At 44.7% G+C, this 23,988-nt stretch overlaps 1 protein-coding gene across 3 annotated transcripts in view; it reads right to left on the bottom strand.

Annotated features, from left to right (window-relative positions):
* The window catches only part of PDS5B (PDS5 cohesin associated factor B), a 265,363-nt gene that overhangs the window by 192,536 nt on the left and 48,839 nt on the right, over positions 1-23,988 (bottom strand). For all 3 annotated transcript variants that reach the window (XM_074959450.1, XM_074959431.1, XM_074959440.1), the window contains exon 3: positions 11,818-12,021. In XM_074959450.1, the coding sequence (XP_074815551.1) occupies positions 11,818-12,021 (204 nt within the window). The remainder of the gene's footprint in view (positions 1-11,817; positions 12,022-23,988) is intronic.

Here is a 23,988-nt window from a genome sequence, read left to right as displayed (position 1 = left end):
CTCCATTTTATAAATACAGTAGAACCTCAGAAGTACGAACACTAGAGTTACAATCTGACCAGTCAACCACACATCTCATTTCGAATTGGAAGTATGCAATCAAGCAGCAGCAGAGAGAAAAAAATAAATACAGTACAGTAGTGTGTTAAATCTGAACTATTAAAAAAAGGGAGTTAAACAATTTCCTTACCTTGTCAAATCTTTTTTAATGTACTTGTTACATTTAAATTAAGATGATTAAAAGCAACATTTTTCTTCTGCGTAGTAAAGTTTCAAAGCTGTTTTAAGTCAATGTTCAGTTGTACGCTTTTGAAAGAACTACCACCTTTGTTCATATTTATAAACATTTCAGAGTTACGAACAACCTCCGTTCCCGAAGTGTTCGTAACTTTGAGGTTCTACTGTAGGTACTCTATTTGCTCTTTTCCAGTCCTCTGGGATCTCTCCCGTCTTCAAAAATAAATAAATCCAATACTGATTTATATTGAAGACATGTTCAAAAGGAATCATTTGGGGGATGTGCTATGGTGTGTTATATAGCAAGAACACTAGATTATCACAATGGTCCCTTCCCGCCTTGGAAACTATCCATCTCTGAAAACAAAAACTGTCCTAAATGTGGCCCTCAGTGTTCAACTAAAGCAGGATTAGGAAAAAATGATCCCAAAAAACAGGCCTCAAATCAACATCAAGAGCTTAATACTCCATAAACGTGTGCAGCAAGTTCCATATAGCTACTCTTCAAGTGACACCTCTACCCCGATATAACGCGGTCCTTGGGAGCCAAAAAAATCTTACCGCATTACAGGTGAAACCGCGTTATATTGAATTTGCTTTGGCCTCGAGCATTTCTGTTATTAATAGTCAGCAAATCATTTTTGTTAGAACTAACATGGTGTATGCAGTAAATAATTCTGTTCTACAATGGCTAAATTGTATCTTCTTTCTTTAATTACAACAGTTATTTTATAAGCTTACTTAAAAGATACACTGTATTAACACCGGTACTAAACACTGCTAAATGCAGCCATGTGGGCTAGGTTTCATCATACATCAATCGTTTGGTCTGCATGTAATGCTTAAGAAGATGCAAAATTTACATAAAGTATCAGAAAAAGCTTTTAATTACACATCCTTACAAATTGTTGTAAAAAAGGATTTTGGTATTTTAGCAAATAGAAGCATGGGCCACTTTGTCACTTAATCTGTGTATAACATAGTTGGCTAAGTACTGTAATATGAACTGTTAACTATTAAATACACTGTAGTTTGAAAACATTTTGGACATGGGAGTAGAAAAGGTTAAAATGAAGCTAAAAAAGGTAAAGTAAGAAAGTTTTAGAGATTGATAAAATGGTAAATACCTTTTTTGGGGGTACAAGATGCTTTCTTAACATGCACCCCTTAACATTTTTTTAATTTAAAAAAAACTTGCTATACTTTGTTGCTTCATGCTACTGAGAGCCTTCTTTGCCAGGTCAATTATGGATTTCAACTGCAGTATTAGCAGTCTATCCACAGCCTGGCTGTCTAGCCACTTAAGATCAATCTCTAACCCTACAACCTCATCTGCAGCTTGGGGCGGTGGCTCCGAAAGTTCTTCGTCACTATCCTCAGGGTTAGACATTTTCTGAGGCACCAAGTTGTTGAGGGGCAACATTATGAAATTATATCTACATCTGTAAGTCGTTCATAGGTTGGACACATAGCATCCACCTCCATCCACTCTTGAACATCAGCTATCCGAGTTTGAGCCATAAGTTCCCTGTAGACTCCATCTGCCTCCATGGCCTCTTCTTCCATAAAACCTTCAAAGTTGTTCTTATCTTTTTCTTCTTCCTCATCTTGGTTGTCGTCGCTTTCAGTGACTAAAGCACTTCTGAGACCATGATGCCAACATTTCTCTATCATTGACAGAGCAATTTCTAGCCAGGCTGTCTGGCCTAAGTTAAATACATTTAGCAAATTCAATTTCTTGATTACATCTGTTATGCTACTGTTGTCCTCAACTATTTTCTTTACTAATGCTTTACAATAGTTCATTTTAAATGTGGCTACAATGCCCTGATCGAGGGGCTGTATTTTGGACATCGTGTTCTTAAGAAGGTAGCTCACTTATCTTCCCGTCCTTGTTGGTTAAGGTCTCAACTGGCGGGGTGTGCAGGACAGTTGCCTTTGGCTCCAGGTTTTGTCTGCGTAGATGGCTCCGGACAGCTGGTACAAAATATTTCTTAAACCGTTCCTTGAAAATATCCGATGTCATCCAGGCATTTTTTTGAATGGCGATAAATGAATGAAAGCGAATCCATGTTCTTATGGTGGAAAGCCCTAGGTGAACTGGATTTGCCTATGCACAGAGGTTTAAGTTTGTGTGTACCAGTTTTATTCATGCAGAAAAATACTGTCATTCTCTCTTATCACCTTGAAACCTTCGGCCTTTTGTTCTTTGATCCTAGAGGCAAGTGTTCTCTCCGATAGCATACAGTAACATAAGCCGGTTTCATCAGTGTTATAGATTTGCTCCGAAGCATAGCCACCCTCGATGATGATCTCTTATAACTTTAGCGGGTATTCATTGCAAGCTTTTATATCTGCGGAGCGCGTCTCTCCTGAAATTGCGACTTGCCGAATGCCATGATGTTTTCTAAAATGATTAAGCCATCCACTGCTAGCTTTAAATTCGTTACCTTGATGTGCAGAAACGTCCTTGCCTGAGCTTCTAAAATAGAGATCCTTCTTCAATTTCTCCGCTTGTTTCCTTATAATGTCACAGGAAATTGGAGTGCCATCGGAGCGTTCTTGGATAAACCATGTAAATATTGCTCTATCTAGCTGGTTATCCTGGGCAGTTTTTAGGCACTTCCTTTCCAGGTCTTCATTTTCATCCAGTTCAATTAGCACTGATCATAATTTTTCCTCATCTTTGATCCACCTTCTTAATGTTGATTCCCCCACTCCTAGTTCTTTTGAGACCTTCACTTGGCTCATTCCTGATTTCAGTCTGTCCAAAGCTTCCAATTTTTCTTGGACTGTCCATGCCTTTCATTTCCATGGCTGTGAACTACTTGCCATCACACCAATGGTATTTTAATACTGTATTAATGCTAACAATTTTTTTTAATTGTTTAGAAAATGTCAGTGCAGTTACAATGTTTCCAAAATACAACTAGTGAGACAACTTAAGCTTAGTCTATACCGCACACAATTTAGAAACAAGATTAAAATAGGCGGAAGAGATGAGAATGCGTAACGCAGGGGTGGGCAAATTTTTTTGGCCAGAGGGCCACATCCAGGTTCAAAATTGTATGGAGGGCCATGTAGGGAGGCACAGCCTGGCCCCGCCCCCTATCTGACTCCCACCTACTTCCTGCCCCCTGACTGACCCCTCAGAGCCCCTGACCCATCCAACCCCCCCCGCTCCTTGCCCCCTGACTACCCCCTCCAGAGACCCCCCCACCCGTAACACCCCTCCCAAGACCCCACCCCCATCTAAGCCCCTCTACTCCTTGTCCCCTGACCTCCCCCCCCCCCGAAACCCTCTGCCCCTTATCCAACCCCTCAGCCCCAGCCCAGCACCCTTAACACGCCGCTCAGAGCAGCGTGTCAGAGCCAGACATGCTGATGCCCCCCAGAGCACTGCTTTACCACTTTATATCCGAATTCGTTTTATATCGGGTAACGTTATATAGGGGTAGAGGTGTATTGGAGACTGACAGGATAATACAGCTCTAGTAGTTTAAAGCTGAGTTTTAGTCCACCGATAACAGGTCTGAACGTTAATTTATTTGCACAGATTCTACACCAAAATACACATTTCTGGATTTCTTTCCAAATGGTTCAAAAATTATGTATCCCTACCACAGGAAAGTGTTAAGCCACAAAAGCTGCATGATGAACCTCCAGAGAAACAAGCTGAGGCTCATCAGTTAAAGTACTCAAAATTGAAAGGATCAAACAAGAAAAAGAGCATCTGAGATTACCTACAACCCCAAACAGAAAAGCATTTTGACTTTGAAGGTCATGCTCTTCATATGAAAGATTTATAGGATTTACCTATAATCTGGCAAACACATACTGATAACCCAACATTCCTCCACTTGGGAGAGAAGATTGCAGAAACAGCAATGGTTTCCAAATCATAGCCAGGAGATGGCAATACCTGAACTGGTACACAGAAACACAGGAATTGGTATACAAAATCAGATCAATGGCCCCATGTAGTTCAGTATCCTCTCTGAGACAGTGACCAGATGCTTTAGAGGAAGATAAACTCCCCTATTGTAGACAGTTATAGAACAACATGTCCATACAGAAGCTTCTTCAAGAAGCCAGTTGGCTTTCTTTATCCTACCTAACCTGAATATTCTCAGTATCCATATAACTGGTTAATTTTTTTTCCATTTTACTGAGCTCTTGGGCTCAAATACAACATCTCTTGTACACCTCTATTATACACACCCCACACACACCTCTATTTAGAGAGGAGATGAATAGTCACAAGTCTTTTCAATACATCTTCCTATGGGATTCTCTCCAGCAGAGCACATATTCTTGTTGATCCTGGCACCTTCAACTAGTCATACACATTGCTGGGTTCTAAATTAACTATTTAGAAAACCTCTGGGCACCACTGTGGACAGTTCATTGAGAACTTCAGTGCAGCGTGTAGTGGCAACCAGAGACTATATTACACAAACTACATTAAAACATTAAGGTTACAAAGAAAAGCATTCAGGAGTTAAGGTTGCACAGGCATTTCCTAATGCAGAATAGTAAATATGCATTATGATACTGTCTTTAATTATATGATCATAAAATAGGTTTTCCACAGGCCGCTGATTCATTCAGTTCACAAGATGGACAGAACTCATTTAATGAGCTGCTACTCACTAGTTTTTTTCCCCCATCATTGTTCAGTGCATGGCCCCAGACCTTGTTTACTATACCCTCTTCTGAACACAGAACTATTAATTTCCTCATGGGCTTTTCTATGAAACTCATCACTATAATATTTGAATGCTTCACAAACATTCACAACCTCCCTGTAAAGTGAAGCAGAAATATTACTCCCATTTTACAGACAGAAGATCAAAAGTATCCATTAATTTTGAGTGCCCAGTTTGAGACCTGGAATCTGATTTTTTCAGAGTACTTAGCATTGTATACGTTCAAGTCACATCTTCCATTGACTTCAGTTGAGTCCTCAGCACTTAAGCAAATCAGACCCCAAAGTCTCAAGGGGAATGAGAATAAAAAACAACTGCTGACGTTCTCTGATAAGTCTGGTAAATGACTTGCCCTTCATCACATGGGAACAGAATTAAATTCTCCTGAGCAGCATCCAACTTGGCTTAACCATAATACTGTCTTTTCTCCTTCCACAATCCCTTGCCTCATTCATTACAGACCTTCCAACTTCCGCAACAAATGAGACAGGTTCCTACAGACAATAGCCTCCTTAACAACACAACCCTGATTCACTCCCGGAGCAGGTCCATCCTGCATACTGAATGAGGCAGGAGTCCCGTGGAAAAATAGTATATGATCATGTAATTAAGGACTAACATAACGCATATGAACTGGCAATCTTAACTCTACCATTTCCTAATTTTGACTGCTTGACTTTGCAACCTCTGTAATGTTCTTTTAACTAACACACACACAGAAATTTACCAGACTTTTAAAAAGCTAACACATTCCATCATATTAACCCCCACCCACTTGTGTCGTCAGCAGGGATTTTTTAGATCCACCGCAGAGACCTCTGCCATTGAGCTAATGGAGTAACTGAAAGCAACAGTAAGTAGTCACCCTCTGTGTGAACCAGTACTAGATGAGGATGAGACACACACACTCTGCTAGTGTGTTTCAAAACTATTTTCTGGCAGAGGAACGGTGAAACTCAGAAATCTTGGCATTCATTCCAGGCTGTAGAGGGGAGTGTGCTCTTGTAGGCATAAACTCTGCTGCCCATTCCTTCCAAACTTGAATCCCTCTGCCCTGGCCCTGTCTTGTTTATTCATCACCATGGCTCTTTGTCCCAGCCCCAGTGTTCTCGCCTCAGGCTTCTCATCTGAATCTTACTATTCCCATCAGGGCTCCCCATCTGAGTCCCAGTCTCCCCCATTTTAATCAGTCTCCTTGCCCAGCCAGTCCCAGTTCCAACTCCTTCCCCAATCGGTCTCTTCTCTAACACCCAACCTCCAGTTCTTGCCCCGCCTCAAAGGTTTCACTACCACCACCAGCTCCCAGTGCCTGCCTCCATTCCCAGCTCCTCATCCAGGCTCAGTCTCCCACCTCAACTTCTTGCCTCAGTCTCCCCACTCCTTATCCCAATATCTTTGCCCAGCGAATTCCTGTTCTCCCCACTCCCCCGACACAATCTGGCTCCTCATCAGATCTGTCTTCCACACCATCATCTGGTCCAGGAAGTCCCAGTCACTTCCACCTCCTCATCTAATCTCAGGATTCCCCAATGCCCTGTTTCCCTCAAAGATTCTCAGTCCCACTCTCCTATCTCAGTCTTAGCCTCCCCTTTACCCCAGTCCCAATACCTCCCTTGGGCTCCAAGTCTACTTGCCCAACAAGTTCCAGTCTCCACCCCAACTCCACAGTCAGTTTCTTTTCCCGCACCCTTCCAATCCCAGTTTCACCAGGCTTCCTGTCCCAACCTACTCCTTTCCCTCCCATTCACAGTCCAACTTTTGTCCCCTTTGCCTTTGAGTCAGTTAGCTTTTTCCCCTCCGCACTGTGTGGGGGCTAGTAGGGAGTGGTCATTGCAAGCAGAAGACGACAGACTCCCTACTCTCAGTTCTGGTAGCCAACACCACGCCATTCTGCAGCAGCTGAGAGTAGCCATTACAGGGTAAGTCTGACTGCTTCTGAAGCCCTGGGCTGGAGCATATTCAGTCACTATTCAGAGATGGTGCACGCGCACATACAGGAGCTGTGAGAAGACTAATGATATTCTCTCCCTCTGAGGCGATGGCATATGTGCAGCCTCCACTAGCAGTTGTGACAGGATGGAGCATGCTCAGTGAAGACAATCTTTGGAGATTTTAGCTGCTGAACTCTAATCAGTCTCAACTAAACAGGTACGCATTGAGATTTTTCAAAATCTTATAGTAATTTAGCCAAATTAGGGCAAATTTTCACAGGAATATCAAAGACAAAGGCCACCTGCCTGCCACGTTTCAAGTCCCTGCTCCAAAGTATAGGGGCACTAGAGCGTCTCAAAGAAAATGTCACCAGTATTTTTTTTTAAAATGACAAAATGTATTTTTCTCTAGCCTCATTCTAAGAAACAACTGAAACATTTTGGATGGAGTTGTCATACAATAACTTCAGCCTGAGTCAGACATCCAGAATGGAAAATTTCAGCCCAAATGTCAAAGTTCAAAGTTATAAGGCTCTGAAAATAGGCTCTTATAATGGCAAATGTCAGACAACCTTAATTGGTGGACTACTGACTCCACCTATACCAAGGAATAGGATAGAAAATATTGATTTACATAATGGCATTATAATTCCAATTATATGCCCTAACTGTGCGCATATATTTTAAAAGGCCAGAAGGAATGGTTTGAGTATTGGCCTGCTAAACCCGAGGTTGTGAGTTCAATCCTTGAGGGGGCCATTTAGGGATCTGGGGCAAAAATTGGGGATTGGTCCTGCTCTGAGCAGGGGGTTGGACTAGATGACCTCCTGAGGTCCCTTCCAACCCTGAGATTCTATGATTCTATCAATCATAGGATTTTAATGCCAGAAGGCACAACTATGAACATTTAAGTCCAATTTTCTTATCTCAAAATACAGAATTTCACCAAGTGATTCTTGGATTGAACCCATAACTTCTGGTTGAGCTAGAACATATCTCTCAGAAAGACATGTGAATCTTGTTTTAATTTGGGGCCAGTCACATTCTCATTGCCCAACACGGGACAGCTTAAAATGGCCTCATTTTTACAGTGTAGGGATCACGCCTCATACGAATCTCCCCTTTGCTCAAGAGAAGTTGTGCACAACATTCTCATTGCAGGATATTCTATGTGGACCCTGAGGACAACACTGTATTAATTGCACTATCAGATTCTTTCACGGGAGACTCAAGGCAACAGGGCAACAAATCTTTGAGTGGGCCTTAGAGCCTGAAGCCCAACCTCAATTTCAGGCTAAAACAATGTATGCCTGATTAAAAGGCAGAAAGATTTAGAAGGAAAATGGTGGAGTAAGATCTGGGAAAACAAAACACTGGTCCAGAAAGAGGCATTCTTCCCCTTACCTTTTTCCCCCATGAATATGAAGAAATTATCACCGTTGTTTGTATCAAAAAGTCTTTTAGCCCTGCAACCAGGACATCTGTGAACTCATTTCATGAATATAAACTGTCTTAGTGTTACACACTATACCCTATATTTACTATTTTTACAGGACTACAATAAATTTTGTACAAAGTATGCCTTATAAGATGTACTGAAAATTACTGTCCTGGTAAAATGTGTTTATCAACCACATATAAAGTTATAAGATTCTACATGCTCCAAGTTTAAGAAAAACAGGCACAAACCAGTGTTTCAGAGACAAAGACATATGAGCACCTCAGCCAGGTATCAGCATCATCAGATGAACTATCACCTAGGTAAGTGACCATTCTTTGAAAGAAGAAGGTTGTAAGCGAGAACTTTACATATTGACAGTGGAACAGCTGGGAGTTGGTATGTAAGCAGATTAGTTGTCGCTTGAACCACAGCTGGAGATAATTCTCAAAGGAGGGGAGAAGAGCATAAGAAGGAGAAACAATGGCCTCCAAATCACCTAGGCTCCCCCCATCTCTACTCATGGAAGCTACAATGCTTGAAAGACAAAGGAGGCATCATTGAACTGGGGAAGGGGTCCTGGCTGGGAGCCTTTTCAGTCAATACAGATTGCTGTAAGCATATTATGAGATAAAAATCTTTGCTTTGAATCCATTTAGCTTGCTACATTAGGTATTAGTTTACGTATTATCATTTGATTCTTAACCAATTCTGTCTTTATGCCTCATTACTTGTAATCACTTAAAAATCTATCTTTCTGTAGTTAAAAAACTTCTATCTAAACCTGTGTGTTTGGGTTGAAGTGTTGGGGAACCTCCACTTGAGAAAGTTGGTGCATATCTAGAGTCCTGCCATGAGTGCAGGGGACTGGACGAGATGACCTCTCAAGGTCCCTTCCAGTTCTACGATTCTACAATTTTCCACTGATGAAATGACAGACTTTATATGAGCTCATACTGTCCAGTAGAGAGCTGTTCAGTACAAGATGCACATTTCTAGGAGAATTTCTGGTCCTGGGAAGTTGCTGGTGTTGCCCTGTATGTAAATCATGAGTGGCTGGCCAGAACATTCATGTAATTCAGTTGGGAATGATTTTGCATGCTAGAGGCTGTGTGTGAACTGGCCAGGAGTGGTAGTTCTCACAGCAAAGCAGTGTAAAAGGCACCCCAGGATTGGTGAATTGAAGGGACAGCTGTTCAACGGTACAGATTGTACCCCGTGTAAGGTCATACTCAGCAACAGTCTGCTGCACCACTGTTTTATAAGAAAGTGACTCCACTACCTGCCCTTTCTTTTTTCATGTCTTTGATACACTTACAAATTTACCTCTGAAATTTACAATTCTGAAATCTGCAAACAAGAAGACTAGAGAAGTGAAAGCCAAGAGCAGAAGACAATGAACAAAAAGACACCACCATTTTTTAAATACTAATTTTCGCCGCTGCCTATTTTAAAAGAAGAGAGAGCCCAACCCATCAGTCAAGATTTAGACAGGGTAGTGAAAAGTTGTTTGTTTTTGTATGTTTGGGGGGGGGGGGGGGGCGCGAGAGAAGGAGAGAGAAGGTAGGACTGGTGTTCAGTGTTCCCTATAATTTTTTACGTGCATGCGGTGAATGAATTTTGTTATGGGCACCAACATGGAGGTGATGTGTGGTGGGGGTAGGGCCAAGGGGTTCAGAGTGTGGGAGGGTGCTTGGGGCTGGGTCAAAGGGTTGGGATGCAGGCTCTGGCAGGGGATGTGGGCTCGGGGATGGGGCCGGGGATGCGGGGTAAAGGAAGGGGCTCAGGGCTGAGTCAGAGGATCCGAATGGGGGGGGGGGTGAGGGCTCTGGAGTGGGGTTGGGGAAGAGAGGTTTGGGGTGCAGGCTGCCCTGGGGAGAGAGAGGACTCCCCCAGCCCCCCCACCACTCTCCGCAGCATCTTGGGCCCGGCCAGGGAAGAGATACCTCTCCCTGGCCGTGACAGCTCCAGCCAGGCCATGGGAGGGGTGCCTCTTCCTGGCCACCTTTCCCTGCCAGCGTGGTCCTTAATAGCCTGCTGAGCAGCTTAGAAGGAATTTAGCTGGTGGTTTTTTGTTTTGTTTTTTTAAATGACAGAGTAAATCCATCTAAACTGCCATAAAACGAAAGTTTCTGTAACAAAAATATTACTCTGCAGCTGCTTGTTTAAATTGTCATTTCCTAATCAACCATCTCCATCTAGTTGGGCTATGGGTATTTCACGTAACGTAGAGTAAGGTCACTCTTAAAACTTTGCAACTTTCAAATTCTCAGCAGAAATGATCACTCTCTCAGTTGGGTGGAGAGTAACACCATAATTTGAACTATTTGCAAACATGCCTTTCTTCAGTAAAATAATCTCTCCCCTCCAAGAGCATATCTACACTGCACACTAAACTTGGTCTCTGACTCTGGTTTGAGCTCAAGCCCCCCCATCAGTTCACACAAATCAGTCCAACCTAGTCAGCAAGCACTCAGAACCCAGGTCCTAGAACCTAGATAGACGAGTGGGTCAGAGTCAGAATCCCACTGCAACTCAGGTTCAAGCTGTTACTTTGCAGTGTGGACGCACTTCAAGTAATGGACTAGAGTCAGAAGGTCTGCGTAGTGCAGTGTAGACATGTTAGTATGGCTGAGACCCAGGTCCAGCAACTGTAAACTCAGGTTTACAATGCAGCGGGGCACATAAGTGCAGGCTTGGAAACACCAAGTCCACAAGCCTGGGTCCCACAGATCCCGTGCAGTATTGAAATACCCCAAAATGCTAACTGAAAGCACTAGAAATCACTATTTTAGAAGTGCTGGTAGAGGGGATTTTGCTGCTCTCTCACAGAAGGATCCTGTGGAAGCTATAGACCTGTCAACACTACTAAAAGGACAGCAGAGTAGATATTCTAGTTAATCTCATATTGAAAACAGATATAAAAAGTTAATAATTCCAAGAGCCTTTAAATATTACATATGGAAACAGAGGCTGCCTGAGATATAAGGTGGGTGAGATATCTTTTATTGAACTAAATTCTGCTGGTGGAAGGTACAAGCTTTCAAGATACACAGACTAAGCAGTTTGAAATCTTATAACTTCCACCAACAGGAGTTGGTTCAATAAAAAAAATATTACTTTACCTATCTTGCCTCTTTCATAGGTTGGGACTACAGTTACAACAGTTATGCTTCTCACCAGTTATATTTGTTAAGTCTACAATATAACTGAGTTAGAAGATTTAATTACAACACTGTTATCTCCCGACTTTTATAGTAGCTAAATTTGCAGTGCAGACAGAACCTGTGTCCCCATAACGAGGTTAAAGCCTTGGATTTCTCAGGTAACTTATTTATTTTTATTTATACAATAACTAGTAAACTTGTTGAACCAGAAGTAGATAAAATGATTTGGCTTGGGATGCAATGGGTGAAATATATTCGTTCTGCCCTTACTCTCCCACCACCTTTTTTTTTTTATTTAACATATATTTTCCATGTGCGTACTTATTTCAACTTACTTTCAGTTTATCTGGTGAGGTGTATGGAGCTTCAGGAGCATAAATTCTGAAAATATCAGCAAGGCAACATGCTACCAGCAAGCGCACATCTTTATCAGGGTGTTTGAGAAAAAAATCTGAAGCAAGATGTAATGCAAGATTTAGATACAGCTCCTTTTCTTCTTCAGAGTCCTGGTCCATATCCATGAATGTTTTCACAACCATCTACAAAAAAAATTAGATCAATATATAAGTGAAGCTCTCTAGGTAAACAGGTCTTCATTCAAAATAAGGCAAGAGCTCATGCAATTCTACCCTTTCTCCACCCACCCAACACTCAGCTTTTGCACAGTGTTTAATATGCCTCTAAAGCAGCCATTCTCAAACTGTGGGTCAGGACACCAAAGAGAGTCCTGACCCTATTTTAATGGGGCTGCCAGAGCTGGAGTTAGACTTGCTGGGACCTTGGGGCCGAACCTAAGTCCAAGCCCCTCTGCCTGGGGCTGAAGTCCAAGCTCCACTGCCCAGGGCCAAAGCTGAGGAAGCCCTTGGACTTCATCTTTTCTCCCCAACACACACCTCTGGGGCGGTGGGGCTTGGGCTTTGGCCTTCCCGGCCGGGGCAGTGGGGCTTGGGAGGGCTCAGGCTTTGGTGCCCCTGTTGGGTAGTTATTTTTGGTGTCAGAAGGGGGGGCGCACTGCAATTAAGTTTGAGAACCACTGCGCTAAAACGACAATTCACTGATGCGACTGAGATAAGAGGTGTTTACCTGTGCATCAGCCATGCACAGGTAAACCCAGAAAGCAAAAGCAGTCAACTTTTATTAGGAAGCTTATAATTTCTGCTTTAAACATTTAGAGTGACACAGACAAAGTTGACAAACCCCAATCTGAACCTCCCCCCCCCTTTATTTTCTTTTTGATATTTTAAGTTTCTGTCCTCTAAAACAAAGGTTGAAACAAGCTTCTCACCAGGACAACTCACCAACTAAAGCAGAGTGCACTGGGTTTTAATGCAATCATACATTAACCCAGGACTTTATGCAAATTAATAGTATTTTTATTACAGGAGCACTAAGCGATCCCAATCAAAATCAGGGCCCAACTGGGCCAGGTCCTGTATAAACATGGTGTAAAAATGGTCCCTACCCTGAAGGGTTTACAGTCGAAATGGGAAAGATAGACAGACAGAAAGAAAAACTAGTGGCCCAATAAAATATGTTGAAGACATTCATTCACTAGTCCAATTTAAATAAAACACTTGTTTGAAGGGGGAAAATAGATGTATTATGTTTGGCCTTTGATTATTTAGAATGAAATTCCAATACCTACTTTCCATATGATGCAATTTATTTTATGGGATATTTTTAAATTGAAGAATTTAAGTCATTATATAAGAATTTCTTATTTGAATCGCGGAGATGTAATTATTTTAATTAGTGCAACTGCCATTGGATGTAACAAAATGGCAATTAAAGCTCGATCTTCACCCATTAAAGTTAGTGGCAAAATTCCCACTGATTTTAGTGCTACAAGATTAAGGCCTTAAGAGATAGATTACTTGTTAAGTGGCTCACTTTGCACTTACTGATAAAATACTTCAAAACAACTATGATATTTTATTATCATAATATTTTTAGATATGGCGAAATCAGAAATCTCTTCTGGCTGGCCAGATACCAAACCAACCTGATTTATGGCAATTCTCTTGCATGTTTGAAGGACCTTCAGAGATGCTAAACTTCAAACCACATTAGAAACAGAAGATTAAAATTATAATCTGTGTGTTTCTAATGTACCCATATAATTTCCATTGGAAAATGAATCTCCTTTCCTACTTAGCCCAGAAGAAATCAGTTGCTTGGGCTATCACACCACCAAGTCCCTTCCAAATTCCAAAGAGGAATTGTTTTTGTTACAGAAGATTGAGTTTCTGTAATTTATTAATGTACTAATAAACTACTACTTGGGCTTCAAATGAACTGAGCCACAAGTATGCTTCATGTTCATTCTGGGAATTAGCTTGAGTTCTCTCCTATTTTGCATTTAAACCAAGTTCACCATTTGTCAACATTTAAATGTTCGTTAGTTTTGAATGACCACTACCACCAAAAATATACAACAAAATTAATTGACTTTTTTTGCATTCTCATGTCAATTTGCAACTCATGGAAGTGAGGAATTAACATTTTTAGAACTAGGTGAAGTGCAGAAAGCCACTAGCATAAGTTTCTCCATATAGATCAGCCAATACTCTTAAATCCTGACCTGAAATTCTTCTACTATTCAAGTATTGGATTTTCCCAGAGCTCACAGTAACAACTACGCAGAACTGTGCTAAATTGGATTATGGTACTAGGATGAAAAACAGTTTCAGAGACTAGGATGAAATTAAATATTTTCACTCGTGACTTAAAGGATTTCAAACCAAGTTTCCAGCGCTGAAAACCATCCTTCCACCTAGATGCAAATGTGATGCTTGCATATAAAAAGATAAACAACTAGGAATTGTAAAACAATTCAAAATATTTGAAGACTACAAACACCAAAGAAAGAGATCAATTATTCAAGAAAGTAAGAGGAAGTATAACCAGAAGCATGGGCTGAAACTTGGCTGATCTCATTAGTTGCATTTTGAGGCCCAGGACTCATGAAAGGACTCATAATTTAAAATGTGACTTACATTTCTTTTTTGGATTGTTTGGTGATTTGAGTGTCTTGTTCTTTTCTAATGAGTCAGCAACTACTTTATATCCACTGGCTTATCAATTAGTTTCTACCCCTGAATACTTTGAGAATGACAGCAGTTGCTTTTCAAATCTGCCTTCCAAGAGTGCAGCCACCATGCACCTGCAAGATGCTATGCTGTACTCCACTCCCCTACCTGAGAAGCTTAAGTCAGGGATGCAATCAATACAAATGCCACTGGCACAAGATATGGAGAAAGGAACAATCTGTAGGAGTTTGACAGTTAGCTGGATGGATTCCAATAGAAGCCTGTCTAGGCCAGGATCATTACAGCTAAGCACAGGATGAGGATTCCCTTACAACTGAATAGGTTGCCTTGAAATTATTGTGCATTCTCATATGCAGGAGAGAAAATCTCTTTTCACAGGTATAGCTTTGTCCTTTGCAAAGGAAGAAAGTGCTACTTCAGCTTTGGGTAGGCTCAGAAGGTCTGTCTTACTTTGGTGATCATTATAAAAAGTGTCTTGGAATATTTGCCTAGGCTCTTGACCTTTGAAGAGGCCACAGTCCTCTATGATTTTTAGGGCAGCATATAGCAGCTATATACCTGTAAGAGCAAACTACAATATTCACGATTAAAGTTTGTCCTGAATTTCTTTCTTGGGCATCAGGCTCCAATTCAGAAAGCTAGCTTTCTTCCCCTGAAGACAAACCAACTAGTCTAGTCCTGTTCTATTCAGATTTTTTTTCTTGCTTTTCTAATGCACCTTCCATCTCCCACAAAAAAATATAAGGATGAGGTGGAAGCCTCTTCCTCCACTCCTTTGCACAGTGAATCCTAGGTATGATAGTGCTTGATTTTTTCCCCCAAGCTGAGTCTTCTACTCCAATTCTGAAAGGAAAAAGTATGGGGGAAAGAGGGGTTTACATTACCCGCCTACTGAGAGCAACTGCTAACCTTCAGCCTTTATTGGTATTGCACTGGGGGCTGGAAGGTCACTTTATTGGTCCTGACAGAGATAAGGAAAGGTATCTCAGGCATTTGTCCAAGGATAATCTGTAGGATGGATACTGTGATGGGTTCCCCCCTAGCCTGATAGATAAGTGCGTAGTGGGATGTGAAAGTGTGGATGGATGACCAGGTGGCCACTGTACAGATGTCCTGGATAGGCACCAGGCCAGGAAAGCTGCCGATGAAGCCTGCGCCCTGGTTGAACGGGCGGTGACAATCGCTGGAGGTAGCACATTTGCCTGATCGTAACAGCAGGGAATGCAGGTGGTAATCCAAGAAGAAATTCTTTGAGCGGACATTGGATGACCTTTCATCCTGTTGGCCACGGCAACGAACAATTGTGTCGACTCGCAGAATGGCTTGGTCCTTTCAATGTAGAAGGCTAGGGCCCTCCTGACATCTAGGAAATGCAACCTATGCTCCTCCTCTGACTTATGCAGCTTTGGAAAAAAGACAGGTAAGTAAATGTCCTGGCCCACATAAATCTGTGAAACCACCTTGGGCAGGAAAGCCGGGTGCAGCTGCAGCTGGAAAGTGTCTTTGTAAATGACCATATAGGGCGGTTCTGAGGTAAGTGCCCTAATCTCAGAGCCCCAGCAGGCAGATGTTATTGTAATAAAGAACACAACCTTCCAGGACAGGAGAAGGAGACAGCAGGAAACCAGGGGTCCCATGAGCCATGACAGCACAAGATTCAGGTCCCACGGAGGAATGGGGTCCCTGATGTGCGGGGTAGAGGCGCTCGAGGCCCTTGAGGAATCTGGTCGTCATGTCCTGGTCAAAAACCGACCTACCCTCGAGTGGTAGATGGAAGGCCCGCTCGGGCTGAACGCCTTTATCCAAGAACTAACAGGAGAACAGCTTCCATTTGGCCAGGTAGGTTGCCCTAGTGGAGGGCTTTCTGCTGCCCAACAGAACCTGTGGGACAGCAGCCAAGCACTCCTGCTCCTCTGCACTTAACCACGCAGTAGCCAAGCAGTCAGGTGCAGCACCTCCAGGTTCAGATGCAGAAGACTGCCGTGGTTTTGGGACAGCAAATCCAGCCTGAGTGGTAGCTGCACTGGAGCAGCCACCCAAGAGGTTCAGAAGCATGCTGAACCAGTGCTGGCGCAGCCAAGCCATCACTACAAGGCCCCTCTTCGCCCTGTCCTGCTTGATCTTCATGAGGACCCTGTGAATCAACGGCACTGGGGGGTAGGGGTGGGGGAAAAGGTGGAAGGCATACAACAGAGCCCCAGACTACTGAAGCAGAAAAGCATCCAACAGGGTGCCCCTGTCGATCCCCCCAAAATCAAGCAGAAAACACAGCATTTCCTGTTCTGACTGGATGCGAACAGGTCCACCTGAGGAGTCCCCCACCTCTGGAAGATGAAGGTGACCACCTCCGGATGGAGGGACTGTTCATGGGGAGACAAGATGGTCCTGCTGAGGTGATCTGCCAAACCGTTCCTGGCCCAGGGGAGGTGCCCAGCTAAGGTGCCTGGCTAAGAGACGCATGTCATGTTGGAGACAGAAGTCCCAGAGCCTAAGGGCTTTGCAGCCAAGGGCAGACAATCTGGCTCTGCCCTGCTTGTTGATATAGAACATATACGTGCTGTAGTGTCCGTCAGGACCTGGACCACCCTCCTTTTTATGTGAGGTAGGAAGGCTTGGCAGGCCAGGCAAACCAAGGGAGTCCCACAGGTTAAAACTGTACCTGCCTAACAGGGCCTGGTGGTTAGACACCCAAAATTGCAGGCTGGCCATCGAATAAATCTTTGTGCCAAATAAGTCCAGTCTCTTAGCGTCTTTGTTTTTCAGTGTGCCACTGACTTGGCCTGACCTGTCCCTTTCATTAACAGCAGACATGAGCAGTGACGCTACTGGAGAGTGTGTACACAGCTATTTGAACCCCTTTTACAGAAGGACATAATACATCTTTTCTGCCAACTTAGACGTAGGCTGAATGGGAAAAGGTCTGTCACAGCCATTTGGCAATCCTGATTGGACAGATAGTGCGACCCGGGCTGGGGTGAGAGGAAGATATAACATTGAAGAGGTCATCAGACTCCTCCATGGCCTCCTCATTTTTTAAGTTCAAGTTGGTAGCCACCCTTTTAAGAAGAGCCTGGTGTTCCCTGAAGTCATCAGGGGGACAGCTCATGTGGGAGGGACCTGCCACCGCTTTATCCGGAGACGACGACGATGATTGCTCCACCGGGGGAGGACCAGGTTCCCCCTCCTTCTCTGGGGATGGCTCCTTAGGTGCTGGAGTCCAAGGCGCTGCCCCTGCGTCTGACTCGGTACCATGTTCCGACTCTAGTGCCAGCAGTGCCAAGGGCAGTTTGTCTGAGGCAGCCAGGGAGGATTGGTGGGAATATGGTACTGGCACTACAGGCACACCCCACAGGTTCCAGTATGGCCATTGAGCAGGCCACTGTCCCTGCTGCCACACCATGCCTGCAGATGCTGCATGGGTTTCGCGGGTCCCAATCCAACTCCAACCATTGCCCTTCCAGCTTCCAGGGCGGAGCCATTGAGGCCTGACTTTGCTCATTGACCCTGGTTGGCAACCAGCGAGGGTCGGTGCCTGCCCAACAAGCAGTACCGGGGAGACGGAGACTGGTGCCATGACAGAGAGCGATCCCGCCCAGGTGGGGACCAAGGTCTGGTAACCATGTAGCTGCTTTACAGATGTCAGAAATGGGTACGTTATGTAGGAAGGCAACGGATGTCGACATAGCTCGAGTGGAATGAGTTCTAATGCCTTCGGGTGGTTGAATATTTTCAATACGGTAAGAGGATCTGATACAGTCAGAGATCCATTTGGACAGACGTTGCTTAAAGATAGCCGTACCTTTCAATCTTTCATTAATGGAGACAGAGTCATGGGGACTTACAGAATGGCTTAGTCCTGTCTAAATAAAAGGCAATTGATCGCTTGAAGTCAAGAGTATGCAGGGTTGCCTCTTGCGGAGTCTCGTGAGGTTTAAGATAGAAAGTAGGTAAGTATATTGGTTGGTTAAGGTGGAAGGTGGATACCACCTTAGGGAGAAATTTAGTATGTGGTCTCAGAGTGACTGTGTCTTCGGAGAAGGTTGCGTAGGGAGGATAGGCCATCAGGGCGCTTATTTCACCTACTCTACTTGCTGATGTTATTGTAACTAAGAAAGCTACCTTCACAGACATATGAAAAAAAGATGAGGTAGCCAAGGGCTCGAATGGAGGTTTCATGAGACCGTGAAGAATGAGGTTAAGATTCCATGTAGCTGCCCTTGGATACATTTCAGGGTAGAGATTTTGTAGGCCCGTGATAAATCGTTTTATGCTGGGAGAGCATACCCTGAAATGTATCCATGGATGACGGTAGGACATGCGGAGTAGGTAATGATACCACAACTGTCTAGGCCAAGCCAGGGCAATAAGTATGACCCGCGCATTATCGTCTATGATCTTCCGAAGAACCCTGCGTAGCAGAGGGATTGGTGGGAAGGCTTACAAGAGAGTTGTTTCACGGGATGAGGAACGCGTCTCCTAGGGATGCAGTCCCGAGTCCCGAGTCCCACTCTGGAGCAAAACAGGCAACAATTTCGATTCTGGGTTGTGGCAAAAAGGTCTATTGATGGGGTGCCCCAGAGGGAGAAGAGCTGTTGAAGTATTGCGGGGTGCAGTTCCCATTTGCTTTCTGTTGAGAAGTGTCTGCTGAGTGCGTCGGCAGTAGTATTGTGGCAGCCGGGTAGGTATGAGGCAATGATTTGTATTTGATGTTGTGTGCACCAATTCCATAGTCGGATGGCTTCCATGCACAGGGAATGTGATCAGGCTCCCCCTTGTCTGTTGATGTAAAACATACATGCTATGTCATCTGTTAAGACCCGAACAGATTTGTTCTTTATGAGGGGAAGAAAGTGAAGGCATGCTCGTCACACTGCTCTGAGCTCTAAGAGGTTTATGTGCAGGCGTGTCTCTGATGTGGACCACCAGCCTTGTGCCCTGTGTCCCCCTAGATGTGCTCCCCAGCCGATTAGGGAAGCGTCCGTGGTGAGCATGAGCATTGGGGATCGTTGCTGGAAGGGAATGCCCATGCAGAGGTTTTCTGGTCTTGTCCACCAGTGTAGGGAAGCTAGAACATTGGGAGAAGGGATTAGCAGCATCCCTAAGGTGTGTCTGTTGGGTTTGAAGTTGGAGTTGGAGTTGAGCCAGCCCTGAAAACATCTCATGCATAGCCTGGCGTGCTGGACCACAAAGGTGGTGGCTGTCATGTGACCAAGGAGCTGTAGACAGATTCTTGCCTGTGTCCTGGGATGAAGAGAGAGCGTGCATATCAGTTGTGTGATAGTGAGGAACCTGTGACTTGGGAGCGAGGCTCTGCTTCTAATTGAATTCAGATGAGCTCCAATGAACTCGATCTGTTGTGTAAGTGTCAGGGTGGATTTCTGGACGTGTATTTGGAGCCCTAGGCTGTGAAAGAGGGAGATGGCGAAATGGGTAGCTTGAAGTGTCTCGCCATAGGAGTTGCCCTTGATGAGGCAATCATCCAGGTAGGGGAAAAAGTGTGATTCCATGTCTGGGGAGGTGAACCACGACCACGGCTAGGGTCTTAGAAAAGACTCTCAGCGCTGTGGAGAGTCCAAAAGGAAGAACTCTGTATTGAAAATGGTCGAGACCAATTGTGAATCACAGGAAGCGTCTGTGAGCTAGATGAATTGGTATATGAAAATAAGCGTCCTGTAGGTCGAGGGCTGTGAACCAGTTCCCTTGATCCAGTGCAGGAATTATTGTGCCAAGTGTGACCATCTTGAATTTTTTTTAACCTCACAAATTTGTTCAGTAGGCATAGGTCCAGTATAGGCCTCCATCCCTCAGTCTTGTTCTGGGTCAGAAAGTAATGGGAGTAGAACCCTTTCCCTCAATGTTGTGTCAGCACAGTTTCCACTGCGCCTAGTTGTAGAAGGTGAACCACTTCTACGCGAAGTAAGCGCTTGTGAGAGGGTCACTGAAGAGGGACAAGGAAGGGGGAAGGGTAGAATATAAAGGGGCTAGAGTAACCAGACTGAACTATTTCGAGGACCCAGCGATCCTGTGTAATCCGCTGCCAGGCATCTTGAAAACTCTGGAGGCAGTGGCTAAATGGGCAAGTAGGCGGTGGATTCAAGGGGAGGTCCTGCAGACCCTCCACCAACGTTTCAAAATTGTTGTTTATTCCCCAGTGGGTGGGAGGTGGTTGCTTGAGCTTGATTTTGTCTGCGCTTAGGGGGTCTAGTGCGACTCCTAGTTATGTCGTATGATTTGGGTTGAGACTGATAATACTGTTGTGTGTGGGGTCTTTGGTAGGGTTGGTATTGTCTCCTGGGAAAAGATGGGTGAATGCCCATGGTGTGCAGTGTCGCTCTAGAATCTTTCATGGTGTGGAGGAGTTCATCAGGGTTTGGTTGTTTTTTTTTTTTTTTTTGGGGGGGGGGGGGGGAATTGGAGAAAAGTTTATCCTTATCAAAGGGGAGGTCCACCACTTTGGTCTTCAGATCTTTACGGATGCCAGAGCCATGAAGATCTGCGCATAACCACAGCAGTTGCAGTAGTAGGGCTGCTGTGTCTAGAGCTGCTTGTAGGGCAGTTCTGGAAATTAACTGGCCCTCAACCAGGATTGATTTGAAGTCTGCTCTCCTATCCTCTGGAATATAGGAGGCAAATTCGAAAAATTTATTGTCATTATCCAAGTCATAGCTGGTGAGGAGGGCAGAATAATTCGCAATTCTGAATTGTAGAGTGGAGGACGCGTAAACCTTGCGACCGAAGGTGTCACGGCGTTTAAGGTCCTTGTCTTGAGGGGTGGGCCGATATTGCAGCTGTTTTGTTCATTGTGCAACTGCATCCATGACAAGAGAGTTCGATTGTGGATGAGAAAATAGGAAGTCAGCGTCCTTAGTGGGAACATAGTATTTACGTTCAGCCTTTTGCAAGTTGGTAATAAAGAAGCTGGAGTTTACCAGAGAGTGTCAGCTGGCTCCAAGAGTGCCTTATTTATGGGGAGCGCGATCTTTGAAGGCGCAAAGAGTTGAAGGATTCTGAGGAGTCTGTGTTGTGTTTCCTGAACCTCTTCTAAGGAGATGTCTTGACTGAGTGCCACCTTCTTGAAAAGTTCTTAAAATTGTTTACGGTCATCCACGTTCTGTGGAGACGGAGGGAAGAGGACGCTGTCTGGAGCTGATGGAGAGTCAGGGGTCGGTGAGTCAGGATATGGTCCGTAGCTCATGTTCTCAGAAGGGGGTTCAGGCACTCTAGAAGTGGACAGAGCTGGAGATAGAGGCACAGAAGGAGGTAGTGGTTTGGTAGAAGAGGTCTAAGGGTGAGTGGTAGGACGATGTGGCCAAGGGTACCACTGAGGCCAAGGCATAGGATAGGAGAACCCAGGTGCTGTCCACCGAGGGGTGAAGTAGGGAAACAGACTGGTGGTTGTGAGCCATGACCTGAGGCGGAAAAGGTTCCAGTGGAGGAGGAGAGGCAGGTGGGGAGAGCAACTGTTCAAAAAAAAAAATGAGCCCTGTGTGTCAAGGAGCAAGGCATTAGGCTCAGGTGGCACTGAGAGATCACCTTGAGTGAGAAACTGTTGCTCCTGCTCCCTGGGCTGCACTGAGCCTGGACTGTGCTCTAGCGCGTTGTCAATTGAAAGCCTCATTGGTGCCCCGGTGCATGTGGAGGAGCCCTGCAGGGGGTCCATTGCTGGTGCCAGGGCAGGAGGCAGGCTCGGTGCCGACATTCTTCCTAGCAGTGTAGCAGAGCGCGCAGTTGGCACCATGGCTATTTTCAGCCCAGAGGGGGTAGGTGCTGACGTTCTTGTCAGTACCAGAGCAGAGTGCGCAGCCTGCACCGCGGCTATTTTTAGCCCGGAGGGGATAGGTGCAGACCTTCTTGTCAGCACTGGAGCAGAGCACACAGTCGGCACCGCGGCTATTTTTAGCGCTGAAGCTCTTGGTGCCACAGAAGCCTTCCCAGCACAGGAGGTCGGGTTCCTGCCTCTGTGGGAGTCATGGCTGAGGTGTTGTGACAGCCTTCTGCGCTGTCAATACAGAGGGTAAGGATCTTGCGGGAGACCCTTTACCCTTGTTAAAGTCTCTCCTCGGAGACTGTTGGGCTTCTTGCCTCTGCTATAGAGAGGGTGAAGCCATGCTCCCAATTGGCTATGATCTGGTCAGGGAGCATGAGGGAGAGGGTTTAACTTTCCCCGTCTCCGAAGGCAGCTGCAGAGATTTTACCATTAGCAACATTTTAAGGCACAGGTCCCTGTCGCGACGAGCCCTGGTCTTGAGGCTTGCAGTGAAGGCATTTTGCAAGGACAAGTGTTTCGCCAAGGCACTTCACACATCATGAGTGCCCATCAGATCTTGGCATTGAGACCTGGCAGGAAACACACTTCTTGAATCCTGAAGCCCCTGGCATATTGAATTAGAAATGGCAGGGGAAAGTGTCTCAGCGGGAGACAAGCCTGAGGTGAAGTTTTTGGTTTTGGTTTTTTTTTTTAAACTAAGTAACTAAACTATTAACTATTCTAAGGAAGGGAAACAACTGGGATGTAACTAATAACTATTTCTATAAAAAGAAAAAAGAAAAGGAGTACTTGTGGCACCTTGGAGACTAACCAGTTTATTTGAGCATGAGCTTTCGTGAGCTACAGCTCACTTCATCGGATGCATAGCATATTGTGGAAACTGCAGAAGACATTATATACACACAGAGACCATGAAACAAAACTTCCTCCCACCCCACTGTCCTGCTCGTAACAGCTTATCTGAAGTGATCATCAAGGGAGGGCCATTTCCAGCACAAATCCAGGTTCTCTCACCCTTCCCCCCGCCCCCCCCACAGACACACATACAAACTCACTCTCCTGCTGGTAACAGCCCATCCCTCTTTGAAACCTCTCTTTATAATGCACATGATAATCAAGGTGGGTCATTTCCAGCACTAATCCAGGTTCTCTCACCACCGCCACCCCCCCACACACACACACCCCCCTCCAAAAACCACACACACAAACTCACTCTCAGCAGGAGAGTGAGTTTGTGTGTGTCGTTTTTGGAGGGGGGGGTGTGTGGGGGGGGGGGTGGCGGTGGTGAGAAAACCTCGATTTGTGCTGGAAATGGCCCTCCCTTGATGATCACTTTAGATAAGCTGTTACGAGCAGGACAGTGGGGTGGGAGGAAGTTTTGTTTCATGGTCTCTGTGTGTATATAATGTCTTCTGCAGTTTCCACAATATGCTATGCATCCGATGAAGTGAGCTGTAGCTCACGAAAGCTCATGCTCAAATAAACTGGTTAGTCTCCAAGGTGCCACAAGTACTCCTTTTCTTTTTACGAATACAGACTAACACGGCTGTTACTCTGAAAACTATTTCTATGATCTTTGTTACTGTTTCCTACTGAGACCAGGGAAGAGAAGCAGCACTGCCCTGAGTCCCGTCTTCAGCCGAGGACGGTTGAGAAGGAACTGAGGAGGGTGCAGGACACATGCACTC

Source organism: Natator depressus, chromosome 1 (assembly GCF_965152275.1).
Source record: "Natator depressus isolate rNatDep1 chromosome 1, rNatDep2.hap1, whole genome shotgun sequence".
NCBI lineage: Eukaryota > Metazoa > Chordata > Testudines > Cheloniidae > Natator > Natator depressus.
Note: the sequence above shows the minus strand (reverse complement) of the source record. Positions and strands in the feature narration are given on the sequence as shown.